The sequence below is a fragment of the Meriones unguiculatus genome, chromosome 4, assembly GCF_030254825.1.
Source record: "Meriones unguiculatus strain TT.TT164.6M chromosome 4, Bangor_MerUng_6.1, whole genome shotgun sequence".
NCBI lineage: Eukaryota > Metazoa > Chordata > Mammalia > Rodentia > Muridae > Meriones > Meriones unguiculatus.
In genome coordinates, this window is record NC_083352.1 from 97,270,474 (window position 1) to 97,288,762 (window position 18,289).

An 18,289-nucleotide genomic window follows, 5' to 3' on the forward strand; every position below is an offset into this window, starting at 1 on the left:
TGCTCCAGGTGACCTGTCCAGGCAGGATCAGCCTTGGGCCCCAGCGCCAGCTTCCTAAGGTGGCTGAAAGGTCCTGTTCTGGCTGACCAGAGCCTTGAGTCTGTCTGTCTGTCTTGTTTGTTGTTGTTTGCTCGCCTGCTTTATTTTAAACATTTTTTAAAATTTCGTGTATTTGTGTCTTATACATATCCGTGGACACTCACTCAAACCATGGTATGTTTGAGAGAGACGGAATAACTTTCAAGGCTTCAGCTCTACTGGGTAGATTCCAGGACTTGAACTCCGGTTATCAGGGTTTGACAGCAAACACCTTTGTATGCTGAGCCATCTTGTCAGCTCTGTTCTGTTTGTTTGATAGGTTGGTTGGTTGGTTCAAGGCAGGGTTTGTCTGTGTACTCTTACGTGTAAGGCAGGGTATAGCCTTTTTCTCTCTACGAGGCTTGAGCAAAACTGCAGGGCAGACCCCAAAGGCTAATCCCTTTCTCCACTTCCAGATCTGTGCTGTGCAGGCCTCTCCTCCAGCCTTTGCCTGTGCTGCGCTGTCAGCTCTCACCTGTATTGTCACCTCTCCCCCCCCAGCTCACCCTGGAGTGACGTTTCCTTCGGGGTGTGTGGTAATGATCTACTGACCCGTTTGCGGGCTGGCCTCACCATCCCACAAAGACCCACAGGGGGACAGCATGACAGCGAGGCTGGTTGTCCACCCTGAGATGTAGGGTTGGCTGAAGACACACATGAGGGAGAAGAAATCCACTGGGATATTGGGGACCTCACTGCCCAGGGGGTTCTTGATGGCTGAATTAGTCATGGAGTAGTTAAGACAGGGTCTTACTCCTTAGCCTAGGCTAGCCTCACTCGCATGGCACTCTTCCTGCCTTGGCCTCTCCAGTACCAGGATGAGAAGTGAGAGCCACCACACATGGTCATGAGAGGAAAAGCATCATATTGCCTAGGAGAAAGGATCCTGGGGCCAAGCTGAGATGTGGAGGGGAATCAGGGTACACTCATGGGTGCACACACACACACACACACACACACACACACACACAAATGAACACCCACGTGCATGCATGTGCATGCATGTGCACACACACACACAGAGCAGGAAAAAAACGAAAGTTATTCTATGCACAAGCCCTAAGAGGTGGGTGCTTTGCAGTTCCTGCTCCTCTGCCGCCTATTCTGCAGCTTGAATGGAGCTGAGGCCTGCCCTCCTTCTCATCTGGCCTGGGCCTCCCATGGCAGAGGTCTTTCTGGCTGCCCCTCTCCATCGCCCATGGAGTAAAGCTGTGATTCCTCTCTCTGACTTCCCCCCCAGAGGCCTGTCAGGTCCCATACCTTCCTTGTATCTTCAGGAGTGGTATCGGGCCCAGCCTGTCACTGTCACGCTGCCCACCCAACTTTAATCAGACTTGTCACCAAGGCTGTCACAAACAAGGGGGTGTGGGATGTCACGTGACCCGCCTGAGTAACCGCATTCTCGCTTCCTTCTTCCACACCCTGCCGTTGGGGGTTAGCGGATTGGGACCACACAAGTGTCTGGCAGTGTGGGCTGGGGCCTTGTCACTGAGGCAGAGCCATTTCTGGGCCCGAGGCAGCTGCTCCATGCTCTGCTGAACACGGTAAGTGCTGGTTTGCAAAACCATGGGGAGTGGCCGGGGGCCCCAAGGGACAAGAAGCCTGTCTTCCCATTGTTAGCACACGGGGCAGGACCTGGGCCCTTCTGAGGCGGTGACACTCCAAACCAAGGTCTCTGAGGAGACTGGGGCTTCTCCAGCCTTAGCTATGGGTCTCTCCTGATAATGCCTGACTGCTGTAAGCTTACCAGACCTCAGCTGCTGCCTTCCCCTCTCTAAACTGAGATTCAGGGGAGCCCTGGCCCTCTCCCTAGAAACTGTCCCACCCTTTCTTTTCACCAGTGCATGAGACTGAGTCTGGGAGGGTCCAAAAGGACAGTGCAGTGTTTGTCTTGAGGTTGTTAATACATGAAAATATTCTTTGGTATCCTCTCTCTCTCTCTCTCTCTCTCTCTCTCTCTCTCTCTTTCTCTCTCTCTCTGTGTTTGTGTATGTGTGTGTGTGTGTGTGTCTGTCTGTCTGTCTGTCTTTCAAATTAGACATGGCCCATTACACTGGCCTGGAACTCTATGTAGCCTAAGCTAGCCTCTTTCCTTGGCCTAGTGGCTTGGGTTACTGGCACGGAGCACCATACCAGCCTTCTTTGATCATTTAAACTTCATCATCATCATCATCATCATCATTATTATTTGTGTGTGCACATGAACTTGTGTGCATGAGCAGGCACACGCATATCATGCAGCATGTATGGAGGTCAGAGGGTAACTTGAGGGTGTCAGTTCCCTTCTCCCACTGTGGTTCTGGGAACAGAACTCATGTCGGCTTTCCTTGTGCTTTTGTGCTCGGAGCCATCTAGCCCACCTTGACATCATCATCATCATCATCATCATCATTATTATTGTTATTATTTTAATTAAATCAGGTTGAGAAAACAGTACTCCGTTCATGGGAGATTCTTTTTAAGTTGACCTTATCTCTAAAAAGTGTTACGCCTACGCCTGTTTTGATTACATGTATGTCTGTGCATCCCATGTGTATAGTGTCCCGTAGGCCAGAAGACGGTGTTGGGTCCCTTGGAACCAGAGTTAAAGGTGGTTTTAAGCCTCCCTGTGGGTGCTGGAGCTCACACCCTGTCCTCTGGAAGAGCAGCAATGCAGTGCTCTTAGCCGCTGAGCCATCTCTCCGGGCTCGGTGTTTCGAGACAATCTCATGTAGCCAAGGCTGGCCTCAAGTTTCCTAGGGAGCGAGGATAACCTTGAGTTCTGTGTCTCTGTGTCTCAAGTGCCCTGATCGAAGGCAGGTACCTCTGCCATGCCCACTTCATCGATTCTGGGAATCAAAACTGGAGCTCAGGCGTGCTGGGAGAACACACTGCCGGCTGGCCTCACCCCTAGTCTGTTCTTAAGTATTTGTACCTGGGTTCTAATGGAAACTGGCGGGGGCTGAAGGCCCAAGCAGAGCCCAGCCCCCACACCTGCAGGTTTGTGCTGGTTTTGCTGATGAGGTTGGGATTGGAGCCTAGGCTCTTTTGCAAGCTTGGCAAGGGCTCTGCCTGCCCCTGCACATCCTCTAGCCCTTCACCCTGTGGGTGGAGATGCGCTCCTGGTGCCTGCATTTCTCTGGGTTTTGGTTTTTGGTTTTTGTTTTTGCTGGCCCCATTTTACCTCCTTTTCCCATAACTAAGTTCCATCTGCAACGGCCTGGCCTCTCGGTGGCCAAGGGTTAGGGAGGTGGCACTTCTGGGTGCCTCTGTTCGGTACCACACCCTGTGGGGGAGGCTCCTTCCTCACCAGCTTGGCCAATAGCCAGAGAGCCGAAACTGGGGAACAGAAGGGACAGGGCCACCCAGCCAAGCTCTCTCGAAGACCTGGGATGGGTCCCCAGGACTTTGGGGTCACCTGGGTGCGCCTGGTGGATGGCGCTGCCGTTTACAAGTGGATAGACCGGGCTCTGAGGAGAAGGGCAGCTACATACGGCATCAGGGCAAGAAGGCACTGAGTTAGGATGCGACACGGCCTTCTGGGTGCAGCGCCCTGGGCTCCTGGGGACCAGGTCTCTCCATCCCCTTTGCTGCATAGAGCAGGAGGCAGGGAGTAGAGGCCAACACACGGGAAGGAGAGATGCTGGGTGGGCTGTGTGCTGTTCATGCCTCTTTAGAATGCGGGGGGGGAGGGAGAGAAGGTCTCCTTGAATTAATTTGTGCTAAGCCTCACCCCTCATTTTATCTAGCCAATGCCCTGGGCCTCCAATAAGCCAAACTTGGTTCCTGGGGTTAAGGAGCCCCCACATTTTCTAACACCATGCTTGTGGCCTTGCAAGGGGCCACAGGATATACATTAGACACATAGGGAGTAGTGAAAATTCACAGGGACCAGGAGTGGGCACGCATGCCTTTAATCTCGGTGTTTTCTGGAAACAGAGGCAGATAGACCTCTATGAGTTTGAGGCCAGTCTGGTCAACATAGTAAGTTCCAGGTCAGCCAGGGCCACATAGTGAGACTATGTTTCAAAAGAAATAAATGAATGAATGACAGGGCCTGAGTGTCCAGACACACAGCTCTAATCTCAGCACTCAGGAGGCAGAGGCAAAGGCAGAAGACGCAGTAATCCAAGGCCATTTGGGGCTACAGAGTCAAGTGTAGGCTAGTCTGGACTACATGAGACTGTCTTAGAAGAGATGAAAAGTTCACGGGGTGGGAATGGGAATTGTCCTTCATAGGTTGACAAAAAAAAAAAAAAAAAAGTGGAATGTGCCAATTGAGAACTACAACACAAAGAGGCCAGCCAGAGACAGCATGTCTGTTTGTCTGTGTAGTCCTGGGGGTTCAGAATCCCCCTGCCTGGGGATGTCAGGCCTGTTGATGCTGGGGACCACAGAGTCCCTGCCTTCCGTGAGCTTGTAGGCATAGGGCAGATCGCCACAGTGCCCATGAACCTACGGGACAAGAGTCACGGGAGGTGAGTGCGAAGCTCCCAGCTGTGTGCCTGCCGGTTGCTGGATCCTGGGCGTCAGGCACAGTTCCTGGGTGGCCGTGATGCTGAGCTTAGGGAGCTCACAGGCTGGAGTTTTAAGAAACTAGCTTCGGAAGGTTTACAGCACGGAAGATGCTGGGCCAAACCGGAAATGATCTGAAAGGCTGATGTGGGCTTACATGGGCTCTGCAGAGGGATTGCCCGGCCTCGAGTTGCTGCTCCTGGCTACCTGGCCCCAGGCAGGGCTCTAGGTGTGCGACTCCAGGAGCCCAGTGGACCTCAGAAGGATGGTTCTCATCTCCTAACAGGATGAGCCAAGGATTCAGATAGCTCCTAGGGCGGTGCCCGGCACACGGGCCGCACTTGGTACATATGACTCATCAGCCCGAGGAGGCTGAGACTGAGGGTGTCATCCAGGTCCTGCCACAGAGACCAACTTCTGGGACCTCAGTCTCTAAGGAAGCCAAAAGCCAGTCACAGCCTGCCCCAAGACTGGGGATTTCCCAGGACAGGGCAGTGGTTAACAGGGAGCTCCTTGCCCTAAATGCAAAATTGAAGATTGTGACAATGAGCCATGCGTGATTTTAGTAACAGCACTTATGAGGCAGAGGCCCTTGGATCTCTGTGAGTTCAAGACCAGCCTGGTCTATACAATGATTTTCCAGACTAGCCAGGGCCACTTAGTGAAACCCTGTTTTAAAATTATGATGATGAGAACTAGCTCTTATTGAACATTTACTGCTCAACACCCCTGGAGAACCACCCCTCACTCACCCTCCGCATTCCCACGAGGAGTGGGTTCTCTTGCCCCTGCACACACTGATCTCTGCAATGTCATGATTTGTGATGCTTTACCCTCTTGGTCATACGAGAGTGACAGCCATTCTGGAGAACCCACACTTTGGGTTTTGAGTTTGACCTAGCCTGGGCTATGGAGTCTTACCCGCTAGAGGCTTGTGCTGGACACTGCCGCTCAGCTGCAGGCCAGGGTGAGCGTTCCCTGAACATTTTAGGTGGGCCCGGCCACTCTGTAATGTTTGTCTGGTCCAGTGTGCTGTATTTCTCACAGCTCGTGCTGCCATGGCTGTGCAGGGACTAAGCCCTGTGCTGATCTGAGGCACCACTCTGCTGCAGATGGAATAGCCAGGGCTCACACAGGTGGCTTGAGTTGACACAGAACTGTGATGGGCTGTTTGAGCTGACTCTCCAAGCTCTGTCCTGTCCATCGGGATAGTGACCCCTCATGGGACCTGGGGTGCCTGTGCCTCAGTCTGCCCTGGTTGCTGGTCTAGGCTTTGCCTCCCTTGGAGTCTGAGACTCTGAGATGATGTGCAGGGACTCAAGGGGGGAGGGTCCTAGTGTCATGGAGGAATGAGACCCCTAGAAGCCTGTCCTTTATAAATCCCGGGGGTTAGGGTAGGTAGCTACTCGTTTGGGGTGAAGGATAGGAAACAGGCAAGCACCAAGACAGATCGGATGTGGCTCTCATCACCTATTTGGAGCCGGGCCCAGCCCCACTCTTGTTTTCCTGTCATCTGAGGAGAGGTGGGGTGAGCCATCCCTCCAAGGCTTGCTTTCCTCATCCGTATCACGGGGTCCCTGAGACCTGGTGCTTCCCTGGGAGCAGGTGGGGGTTTCGTCCAGAGAAGATCCCATCCACAGTCAGGTGTGACGGAGGCTTGGCAAGAGTCACTTTCACTGCAGAGTACAGGTGGATCCCAGGAAAGGTCCCCAGCGGAGCACCTGGTGGGAGGACTCCCGCTGGAGCCGCTGGTTCCATCCTTGCCGAGGACACATCCTCCAGGCTGCGATGCTCCAGGGCTGTGGAGAGGGATACTGACGGCAGGGGCTGGCCGGAGTGGCCAGTGGCCTGGGTTAGTCACAGACTGAGGGATTTCTGTGATGTACGACTTCCGGGGCAAACTGGTCGCTCTGGACTGGCCCAGGCAAGGAGATTTGGGCTCTCCCAGGGGACCCATCTCTTTCTTTTCCTGTGCCGAGCAAGTGTCCTACCACTGAGGCGCACCCCCAGCCAGGGAGGCACATCCCAGCTCTTGCTTTATTTATCTACTTTTACACCTGTATTTGGGTTCTTCCTGCCTCCATCTCCCAAGCGCTGGGATTACAGCTATGTGTCTGCAAGGCTGGCCATATTTTTAAAAAAGAAATTAGCTTAATTGTTGTCTTTACTTATGTATTTATTTATGTGAGACAGGGTCCTGCTGCATTGTCCAGGCTGGTCTCAAACTCCTGGGCTGCACAGATCCTCCCAGTAGCTGAGCTGCCAGGAGCCTCCGCCCTGCAGCTTCCCACAGCAGGGAAGGGCGCTCTGTTCCCCAGCAGTGGCAACAATGTTCATCTCCATGGCCCCCAGAGTCTGAGGCCTCCCTGCTTCCCCACAGAAAGTGTCCCCTCTCCGTCTCTTCAGAAGCCAACATCAAGGACCATCCACAGGCCATCTTTGGAACAATGTCACTGATTTTACATATGGGGCAGCCGAGGATTAGCGAGGGTCCTCGGAGTCACACAGCTGCTGTGGGCTTCATGTGGGACTCGCCCAGGCCCATCTTCACCCCCAGGCTGCCTGCGCGCATGCGCAGGGGATTGTGAGTAGGACAGAGGGCTGCTTATGGAGAGAGTCCTTTAGGGCTCCTGACCCTCAGACTCTCAGCCCCTCCAAGCTGCCTTTGCCCGCAGGAACTGCCAGGCTAGCCTCGGTAGTGGTCCCCACCCCCTTCTTTCAGGAAGTGGTTGAGTCTGTGCCTTCCAGGAACCAAGGGGCGTTAGTGAGTGTGCGCTGTTGCTGTTGGTGGCGGAAGGATGACTTGTACCTCGGCACCTGTGGCTTTTTCCTGCCTTGCCCTTCCCCACAGGAGAGTGGGGCCGAGGCGGGGCCCTGTATTCCTCCCCTAAGGAGGAACCCTGCTCAGAGAGGCAAGTGCCAGAGGTCGAAGAGCTTCTGAGATGCAGCCTTTGAAACCCCCGCCCGCTCTACACCACAGTCTGTCCGCCCTTTCTAGCATCTTCGTGGTTTGTGGTTTCTGAATAATGGGGGAGGGGAACTCTTTCCCCAGGATTCAAGATCCCAACCAGGCCCACAGGCCTGAGCTGAGCCCTCCGCCAGCGTCTCTGCTCCTTCTCTAGGGCTGTGTTCTCTGGAAAGCCTCCTCTGGTCTGGACTGGGCCACTCCCTCCTAGGAGTCTCTGGGCAAGCTGTTCAGTGTCTCTGACCCTGTTCCCACCTCTGTAATGGAGGTAAATGTCCATGCAGGTACCACAAAGTTTGTTTTCACCTTTTTTTTTTTTTTTTAAAGAAGATGTGATCAAGCTGGGCATTATGGTGCCCGCCTTCAATCCCAGCACTTGGGAGGCAGAGGCAGGCAGATCTCTGTGAGTTCGAGGCCAGCCTGGTCTACAAAATGAGTCCAGGACAGCCAGGGCTACAAAGAGAAACCCTGTCTCAAAACAACAAAAACTAAAGACAAAAGGCCCATAAAGATGTGCTCCGAGGTACTCAATGTGATTCTTCTACCTAACCTGTCAAAGTGGTCAGACTGAGCATAGCAGAGAGGAGTCCACGGGTTAGCGTCATCCTGTCCCTCCCTCCTGTCAATCGCTCCGAGTGAAGGATCAGGGAGGAAATGACACAGGAAATGACAGGTGCGGATGCCATTGGCTGCAGAGACGGCGTTGGAGGGGCTGGAGGGTCGGGGTACTCTAAAGGATACTATGTGCTGGGCTCCCACAGGCACCCAGACCCTGCCACTTACCACAGCCTTTCTAACAGCTGGGCTCTGACTTCTGTAGGTACTGGCCAGTGCCAGGAGGAAGTGAGGGGACAGGGAAATGACACCCTAAAGGAAAGGGGCTCCCTTGTCAGGAGGACAGTGATCCCATCCGGAGACAAGTCTGGAAGCTGAGCTCCCTCAGAGGTGAGATTCCTCCTGGACACTGAACTTGCATTGCTGTTGGTGGCTCTGGGCCCCGAGGGACTTACAGGATAAGTTGACTGACCTTGGCTGAGAGCTTGCCAGGGCATGGCTCTCATGACAGCCTCACCGTACCTTTGAAGTGGGTCTTTTCATCCCCATTGTCCACACAGGGACACAAAGGGAACAGAACTAAGGAGGGATGCTGAGAAGAAGATGAATTAAGAAGAGAGATGGGTCAGTGGTTTGGAGCATGTGCTGTTCTGCCAAATGACCTGAGTTCAGTGCCCAGCACCCACGTCTGGCAGCTCACAACCGCCTATAACTCCAACTCCAGGGTCCTGGTGCCTCTAGCCCACACAGGCACCTGTGCTTAGGTACACATATCCCTACTGTACAAGCGCATCATAGGAATAATTTAAAATACTTTAAAAACTTTTTAAAAGGTTTTTATTTTTGAGATTATAATTATATCACTTCCCCTTTCCCTTTCCCCCCTCCAAGCCTTCCCACACACCCCTCCTTGCTCTCTTTCAAATCCAGAGCCTCTGTTTTCATTCATTGCTGTTACGTGCATATATGTATGTGTACATACATTTACTCCTAAATGTCGCCTGCTCGGTCTGTGTAGTGTTACTTGCGTGTGTGTGTGTGTGTGTGTGTGTGTGTGTCTTTGGGGATGACCGTTTGGGAGTGGGGAATCGGCCAGCGTGCTCTTTCCTGGGGAGGGCTATTTCTCCCCGTGTCCACATCCTTAGCTGCCTTGTGTAGGCGGTTTTTCCCCATCTACTTTGGCATGTCTATTGGTGTCGTCCTTGTTCCACTCAAATATATCTTTTTTAAAAAAGAGACAAGACCCTCCAAACCCTCTGGAGGACTGGCAAAGATTGTGAGTTGCAGGCAGGGGACAGAGAGATGGGGTGGGGGTGGGGCTGGGGGGTGGGCTCTTCTGCTCAGCCGCTGTATAGTGAGTGTGACGCTAGCTGGTCTCTTTACAACTTGTTCTCAGACACCGCTGTCGCTAAAACAGACACTAAAGGGTGGTGAGACGGCTCAGCTGGTGAAGGCGTCTGCTGCCAAGCCGGATGACCTGAGTTTGAATCCCTGGACCCACAGGAGAGAACATACAGGAGAAATAAAGCACAAACAAAACCCAGACATTAGGGAGAACTAACATCGAAAAGTGAATGCTGAGGTCTGGAGAGAAGGCTCAGCCATTGAGAGCCCTGTCTGCTCTTGCAGAGGACCCGGGTTCAGTTCCGAGCACCTGCAGGGTGATTCACAACCACCTGTAAGTCCAGTGCCAGGGCATCTGATGCCCTCTTCTTTTTTTGTTTTTTCCAAGACAGGGTTTCTCTGTGTATCCTTGACCTCACTTTGTAGACCAGACTGGCCTCAAACTCACAGAGATCTGCCCGCCTCTTCCTCTCTGAGTGCTGGGATTACAGGGGTGTGCCACTGCTCCCAGCTTTTTAAAAATGTTATGTATATGTAAATTTTATGCATGTATGTCTGTGCACCAGGAGCATGCAGTGGCCTACCTCTGCCTCCAGAGAGTTGGGATAAAAGGTGTACCACCGTGCCCCCACTCATTTTCCTATTTCCTATTTTCAGGTTTGGGGAGTGGACCTAGGGCCTCGCTCATGCCCAGTAGGCTCTCTAACCTGAGTCACAGAGTCACAGCCCCTACTTTCTTTGGGGGAGGAATTTGAAACAGGATTTCATGTAGCCCAGGTTGGCCTCAAACTTACTATGTAGATGAGGATGACCTTGACCTCCTGACCCTCTTTGTTTCTGCCCCCCAGGTGTTGTGACTTCAGGAATGTGCCTCCATGCCCAAACCCTTCATGCTTCTTTCTTTCCTTTTCCTTTCTTTCTTTCTTTCTTTCTTTCTTTCTTTCTTTCTTTCTTCATCCTGACAAAGTTTCCCCACCCTCTTCTCCTCACTTAATTTTTTTTTTGAAACAGAATCTCACTAAGTGATGCATCTTGGCCTTGATCTCAGTATGTGGCTCCGCCTACTGTAAATTTGCCACTCCTTCGCCTCAGGATCTCAATGCCGGGATTGTAGTCATGAGCCTAGTAGAAACACAATAGTCTAGGGCTAGAGAGACGGCTCAGTACTTGACTGCTCATCCAGAGGACCAGGGTTTGATTCCCAGCACCCACAAGGCAGCAAACAACTATATCTCCAGTTCCAGAAGACCCAATATCCTTCTCAGACACTGTATACACGTGGCACACAGACACCAAAGCAGGCAAAACACACACACAAAAAATAAAGAATAGATAAAAAATATGTATTCAGTCACTGATCATGGCAGCTTATACCTGTAATCTCAGCACTCAGGAGATTGAGGCAGGAGGATCATTAGTTTGAGGACAGGCTATGGTGAGCCTCAAAAATAGAAAAAAAGAGTAAATAAAATTTGAAAGTAAATAAAATGTGTGGGGAAACAAAGAAAAACAAAATATAACCCCAAAAGGCTAGGGAGGTTAATGAACCCTGACAGTTAGATGGTGTTATTTGTGGGGGTAAAGCCCAAGGGACCCTTCCAGCCCAGAGTCCCACCTCCAGAGTACCTGCCCCAGACCAGCAGTCTGCCTGTGAGGCCCTCAGCGGGCAGAGGCTGACACCATCCTGACTTCTCTTGCCCCTGTTTCCCCAGGTACCATGCTTCCACACTTCCTTCTGCTCCTGACCATCTTGGGCCCTGGCAACAGCCTTCAGCTTTGGGACACCCGGGAGCATGAAACCAAGGAAGCCTCAGACCCAGGCCATCTCCGGGAACGGAGACAGGTGGATGCAGATGATGGTTTTGAGGATTCAGATGACTATCATGAAGAAAACACAGACCCCCCAGAATTTATAAACATCACCAGCACTGTGGCTGCTCACCCTGAGCCTCTGACCACCATGGCCATGCTAGAGCAGAGGGAGTCCAAGGGGGCTGGAACCTCTGAACCAGCCACTTCGAACATTGCCACCACCCACCTTGCTGGCCCAGACGCAGGAGGTCCGATTGTTGGGATGCTGAGCACAGAATCTCACACACAGTGGAGGCCAACCACAGTGTACGTGACCAGGCCAGCACCGATGGAGGCAGAGACCTCACAGCCAGCACCCAGGGAGGCAGAGACCCCACAGCCAGCACCCACAGAGGCAGAGACCTCACAGCCAGCACCCAGGGAGGCAGAGACCTCACAGCCAGCACCCACGGAGGCAGAGACCTCACACCCAGCACCCATGGAGGCAGAGACCTCATACCCAGCACCCATGGAGGCAGAGACCTCACACCCAGCACCCATGGAGGCAGAGACCTCACACCCAGCACCTATAGAGGCAGAGACCTCACACCCAGCACCCATGGAGGCAGAGACCTCGGAGCTTCCCAGGAATCAGGTTATAGAAAGCCTGTTTGCAAAGTCCACAGCTACAGAAGCCCCTTCTGCACAGCCCATTGCCACCAACACCACAGCCACAGAGTCTAATGACTCTATCAACTTCCTTGGCTCATCCGTGACTCACAGTGACAATAATGTGTCCACTGGCCACTTCCCTGACACCGGCCTGAAGAAAGGTCTGATCGTGACCCCTTCGAGTTCTCTGGTCCCCACCCCGCCAGGGACCTCGGACCTCATCCCCGTGAGGCAATGCCTGCTGGCCATCCTCATCTTAGCTTCCCTGGCTACCATCTTCCTCGTGTGCACGGTGGTGCTGGCGGTCCGCCTGTCCCGAAAGAACCACACGTACCCAGTGCGGAACTACTCCCCCACGGAGATGATCTGCATCTCATCCCTGCTGCCTGAGGGGGGCGAAGGGGCCCCTGTCACGGCCAATGGGGGCCTGTCCAAGGCCCAGGACCTGAAGACAGAGCCGGGTGAGGCCAGGGATGGTGATGACCTCACCCTGCACAGCTTCCTCCCTTAGCCAACCCTCCATGCCCATCCCACCAAGGCCACAGATCTGGGCTTCCTGGGTGAAACCCATCCACAGGGGTCTTCAGGGAAGAGACCTCAGACCAATCAGGGCTCCCCGAGCCCCCAAGGTCCTTCGGTTACTGCTTCATTCATGGGGTCTGGTGACCTCCACACCCAGGACAATTAGAGTAACCACGCTCCACCTGTCCTCTGTTTTGTCTGGAATCCCCCTCCCCAGTGCCTTCCACTGCCTGGAGCCTTCCTGCAGGGTGGCTGGAGTCCTGTCCTCAGGGTGGAGTTCCCTTACCCCACTCCCAAAGCCATTCTCATGGTTGCTTGTTTGGGGGGGGCCGAGGGGGAGGATCTTTCTAAGCCACCTGTAATCCCAGTACTCTGGGAGGCAGAGGCAGGCAGATCTCTGTGAGTTCAAGGCCAGCCTGGTCTACAAAGCGAGTCCAGGACAGCCAAGGTAAACAGAGAAACCCTGCCTCAGAAAAAAAAAAAAAAAAAAAAAAAAAAAAAAAAGGAAGAAGAAAAGAGAAAGGTGCACTGAGGGGTCTGCCAGAGAGCAGCATTTCCCCAAGGCCATGTCTGAACCTCTACCCAGTGAGGAGCAGCTCGGCTTTCCCAGGCACCTGGTGTGGAAGCGTAGTCCTTCATTTGGGTCTGTGTGAACCCATGAGCTTCTGCCTGGTCACACTGTGGCCTTGCATGGCACAGGCCCTCAATAAATGTCAGTTCCAAATGGTGGCTGAGTCCTGCATGTGCCCAGGCTGCCGTTCCCAGGCAGTTTTCCCGAAGGGCTCTTAGACCAATGTCTATGTCGCTCTTAGACAATAGAGACTTTTAGTACATCCGTGGGCAACTGCAAGGGGGAAACTGAGGGCTTCAGCTGGATGGGGTAGCTCACACCTATGATCCCAGAACTAGAGAGGTCAAGGCCCTCTGTCGGAGGTTGTTCTGATGTTTGTACTTTAGTGCTGGCGCTCAGGATCTGGTGACTGCCCAGATACACCTGCCCTTGTTGAGTAAACCTGCCTAAGACATTACACCTGATTGGTTGATTAAAGGTCTAAAATCCGGGCAGGGCAGAATGGGGAGGATGGCTAAGCTTCCCAGGCTTTGGGTTCAAGAGAATCACGGGAAAGAGACGGCCAGGAAGAGAGGAGGAAGGGGGACGCCACCTGGGTTAGCGAGGAGAAGAAACCATGTGGGCTGGGAGGAAGGGCTTCAATAATGGCGTTAAAAGGCCCAGATGAAGAATAAAGCAAGTGTCATACGATTATGGATGGAAGACAGCCCAGATGCAGATGGTTAAGGAGGATGGCATTGAATGAGGGCTGGGAGGTGGATGGTCAGGTTATCGACATAGTGTAGGTGAAATACGCGCCCAGCCCAAGGTAAACAGGCAATTATAAAAATCTAACAAGTATCTGTGTCTTATTATTTGATAGCGGGTTAAATAATACAGCCACAACAATTATAGGGCTAATAATAAATAGCATTAGATAGCCCACAACTCATTTTTTTTATTTACAACAACAACCATCCTTGGCCACACAGCAAGTTTGAGACCAGCGTGGGCTACATGAGACCCCGTCTCAAAGAAAACCAGAACTGGGTGTGGCTGGATGGCTCAGTGGGTAAAGGCGCTTGCTGCCAAGCCTGACGACCCAAGCTCCACCGGGGCCTACCTGGTGGAAGCAGAAAACTGACTCCCAAAAATCGTCCTCTGCCACCCACATTCACACCTAGCAAACAAACAAGACTAAGCAAACAACTCAGAGAGCTTTATTGAGTACACCCTTACCAAGCTGGGCCGAAGGAGGTTGTCCCTCAGCTCTCAGACACATATGCCTCTTGGTGCCCATATGCTCCTGTCCAGAAACCTCTCCTTCCCTAGAGGTGCTCATCTCTGCCAGCATCTTCACACACACTGGAAGGGCCCGTGACACCAGTCACCTTCCAGCTGTCACTGCTCTCTGATGAGTTGGGGACTGGTCGATTACTTTAAGGCTAAGATGGTGAGTATTTAGGCTGGATGTCCACATCACCTCTGCTGAGACTTCCCACGTTTGTTCTCTAAGGCACAGGATACGTGTGGCAAATGATGGCATCACTGTGCTCTCTTATGAGGAGCTGGCTCAGTGGGTAAAGCCCTTGTAAAGCTGGGTGTGGTGGTTCACGCTTTTAACCCCAGCCTGGGGACAGCAGAGGCAGGCGGTTCTCTGGCCAGCTTGTCAGTCCTAGCTGGCAAATTCCAGGCCAGTAAGAGACCATCTCAAAAGAAAGACAGTTCAAGGGCTGGAGAGATGGCTCAGCAGTTAAGAGCACTGAATGCTCTTCCAGAGGACCCGGGTTCCATTCCCAGCTGCCATCCTCACAACTGTAACTCCTGTTCCAGGGGAGCCAACACCCTCACACAGATGTATGTGCACTCAAAACACTGATGTACCCAAAATTAAAATAAATAAATAGATTATAAAAAAGAAAGAAAGACAATTCCTGAAGAACAACCGCTGAGATTGTCCTCTGGCTTCCATGTGTGCATGCATACCTATACACACACGGACACACACATGCATGCACGCACACACGCACCTTTACAAACAGGCAGTGAGCTGAATCAGGGACTGTGAGTTGGTTGACCCCTACTTGCCCAGCAGGGTGACATGGAGTCACAGTTTTGCCGGCTTTCCGACCTTGGCTTTAGAGCTTTGTTGTGAGAGTGCACTTAGACCCCAGCCAGCCAGGAGTACTGCCCATATGTGTGTGGGCCACGTGTAGAGTGGACACGCCCACCTCACATCAAGCCCACGGAGACACAAAGGCATCTCGGACCACCCTAACTCTCACTCTTGCCCCAAGTCCTGTCCAGTCATTTCCACAGACAGAAGGAGACCGCTGCTTGAACACCCCCTGCTGCTTGAAGCACCTTGTCTTCCGGGAGAAGCACAATGTCATTTTGAGGGAAAATGCTTTTTCTCTTCCAGAAAACACTCTCTGGGTGTGACCTGCAATTTGCGGGCTCAAAGAAAAGGCTGTATCTTGGGAGAGAGGGAGCGAGCAGGACAGGAAAGCCAAAGGGAACAGCAGGAAGGAATAAAGCAGGTGATGGCACCCTCCCGCAGAGGCAGAGGAGGGAGTGGTGAGGAGGGAGTGGTGAGGAGGTGCCCCAGCCGCAGCAGCGTCCGGAGGTGGCGCTCTCTGCTGCTTCCCCCTGGACCGCCGGGGGAGGCCGGCTGGTGGGCTGAGCAGACCCTGGGTGCCTCTCCCCTTTGGACCAGAAACAGCAGAGTGGAAGATTCACAGACCCAGCAGTCACAGGACTTGAGGGCGCTGGCCCAGGTCCCCAGGGCCCTCCTCCCCTGTGAGAACCGAAGTGTGTTTTCTTGCTTGGAAGGGGCTCACGGTGCGTGAGAGAAACAGCCACCAGGGGGCACTGGCCACCTGCTCCTGGAGGATGAAGGCCCGCGGAGGAGCCAGGCAACCTGGAGTTTTGAGTGTCGATGCGTTTGGCTGTTCTGGTAGTGTGTTTGCTGAACAGCCGATTATCAAAACTTGATACCTGGCCCTAGGTCAGATTCCAGATGTCTCTTGCTCACAGCTGCTCTTCCTGACTCCATCTCTGTATGCCCCTGACCATGCAGACCCTGAGTCAGCCAAGGCATCCGCTCAGCAAACCCACCCGCGTCTGCAGTATCTCCCTGACCCCCTTAAAACAGCCTTCGAAGAAAGCCCTCGAATGTCTTCATAGAGAGAGAAACAGAGACCCAAAAAGGAGAACTCCCAGCTCCATCCCCATCACTCAGAGAATCTGGGAGCACAGGCCCTGCCCTTACCGTGATGCCTTTCTATCCTCCAGATCACAGAGGAGTTCTAGGGGAATCCTATGCCTCAGAGACTCCCCTGTCACCTAGAAGTCTCTCTTGTTGCTCCTTGAAACAGAGAAAAGATAAGGTTACTTGGACAACTGACAGAGTAGAACCCAGCCCCTCTGTAGACAGCAGGACAAGGCTGAGCTGGAGCCTAGCACAAAGAGGGCTGGCGTTTATTCAGCACTTACTGCATGCCTAACACTTGTCTGTATTACCCCATTATCCCATAAATCCCTGAATTATCCCATTCAGGAACTGTGCGATAGGGGTACGGAGATCATCATGTGCTGCTACTAGAGGCTCTGGAGCCTAGAAGTCTGGAGCGCGCAGGTTGCATTGCCAAAAATCCAGAAGAGGCAGGAAAGGGGTCAGGCAGGAGGAGAGGTCTGGCAGGAGGCGGGGTCAGGCAGGAGGGGCGGTCTGGCAGGAGGTGTGGGGGCTAAGTTTACATCCAGTCCTTGGCTCCACCCTGTGTCGGGGGCTGTCTCTCCCACCCACTACATGGGTGCTGACCGCTGATAAGGGCAGCAGCTCAGGTTCTTCTCCCTGTCTGCCACTCGCACAAGCCTCAGGGTCTTAGAGTAGTGTGTACGAGCTGGGCCTAAGAGTGTGCGTGAGGGAAATGAACAAGGCAAGGAAAGGGTGTCCAGAAGAGGAAGAGTCGCTTCAGGGGGAAGGGAGACTGAGGATGCGGGCAGCTGAACCGGATGAACGGATGCTGCGAAGGGAAGATGGAGATGCACCTGGGAGACGCCAGCGTTAGGATGGGAGGAGCCAGCTAAGACCTCGGGGCCCTGACCGTGGGCCCATGGGAAAGGCGGTGGAGGGTGGTAAAGGGCTGGATGAGGAAGGGAGGGGTCCCTGGTTGGGTTGCAGTCTTGTGGAGCGTGAAGGCCCTCGGGGTGTTTCCCTGAGGCAAATGCTGCTTGGCACTGTCAGCCGTCGGGGGAAATGCACAGGAAAGCCCCACTGAGGGTCACAGCACACCAAGAGCGAAACTAAAAAGGTCAACTGCACCCAGCTGGATGGGGAGCGCTGGGGTGCTCAGCATGGTTGATGGGATCCCAAATGGTGGTGCGTCTGCTTTGGAAACCAGTCGGCCAGATTGCTGTAAAATTCACCGCAGTTGCAGTACAGCTTGGGAATCCCAGTCCGGGGCCCGTACCCAAGAGAATGCAGGCACAGGCTGTTCTGGGCTGTTCCCAGGCTGGTAGCGGCCAAATTCAAATTCAGCCCATGAAGGGACAACTGCATTGTGGTTTGTCCGTAGGGCCGCGGCGGAGTGGTACCCAGGATGAACAGGAGCAGATCCCAGCACATCCACTGACGTGCTGAGCTCACTCACTGAGCCACGGGAGCCAGGCACAAAGGCTGCATGGAGAGTGTGGCTTCCAACGATGCCATGTCCAGGAAGGGGCTGGAGAGATGGCTCAGTGGTTAAGAGCACTGGCTGCTCTTCCAGAGGACCTGGATTCGGTCCCCAGCACATGGAAACTCACAACCATCTGTGATTCCAGCTCCCCGGAATTCCAGCTGCCTTCTTCTCACTTCCATGGGCACCAGGCTGCATGTGGTGCACATACATACATGCAGGCAAAATGCTCATACACATACAAAAAGAATTTAAAAACTGAAAGTTCAGGGAAGGGTGGGAGAGATGGATCTGCATGTATGAGCACTCACAGTTATCAGGGAGGGCGTGAATTTAGTATCCAGCACTGGATCTGGTCACTCACAACCTTCTGCAACTCGAGCTCCATGTGATGCAGCACCCCCTTCTGGCCTCCCCAGGCACTGCACCCATGCACTCATGCCCATACGGAAACACACCCATAAGGATAATTAAATTTTATTTTAAATATTTTTAAAGGTTCAGAAGGGACAGGGAGAGGGATCCATGAGCAAAAGTATTTGTTGAGCAAGCTCAAGGATTGTAAAGGCCGGATGCATGTGAGTGTGCCCGGGATCCTGTCACTCTATACTGAGGTGGGAGGCAGAGACAAGACTCTGC

The 18,289-nt window shown here is 53.2% G+C and overlaps 1 protein-coding gene across 4 annotated transcripts; it reads left to right on the plus strand.

Moving 5' to 3' along the window:
• The first annotated feature begins 1,471 nt into the window (after window positions 1-1,471).
• On the plus strand, window positions 1,472-13,147 carry Selplg (selectin P ligand). Of its 4 annotated transcripts, XM_060382591.1 has the most exons (4): window positions 1,501-1,622; window positions 8,358-8,482; window positions 9,489-9,770; window positions 11,149-13,147. In XM_060382591.1, the coding sequence occupies exon 4, from the start codon at window positions 11,154-11,156 to the stop codon at window positions 12,408-12,410; it is 1,257 nt and encodes a 418-aa protein (XP_060238574.1). In that variant the 5' UTR covers window positions 1,501-1,622; window positions 8,358-8,482; window positions 9,489-9,770; window positions 11,149-11,153; the 3' UTR covers window positions 12,411-13,147. The 4 variants fall into 4 exon arrangements, with proteins under 4 accessions (XP_021501719.1, XP_021501720.1, XP_060238575.1 ...); XM_021646045.2 differs by lacking the exon at window positions 8,358-8,482 and having other exon boundaries at window positions 1,482-1,622; XM_060382592.1 differs by lacking the exon at window positions 9,489-9,770 and having other exon boundaries at window positions 1,500-1,622.
• Window positions 13,148-18,289: the final 5,142 nt, after the last annotated feature.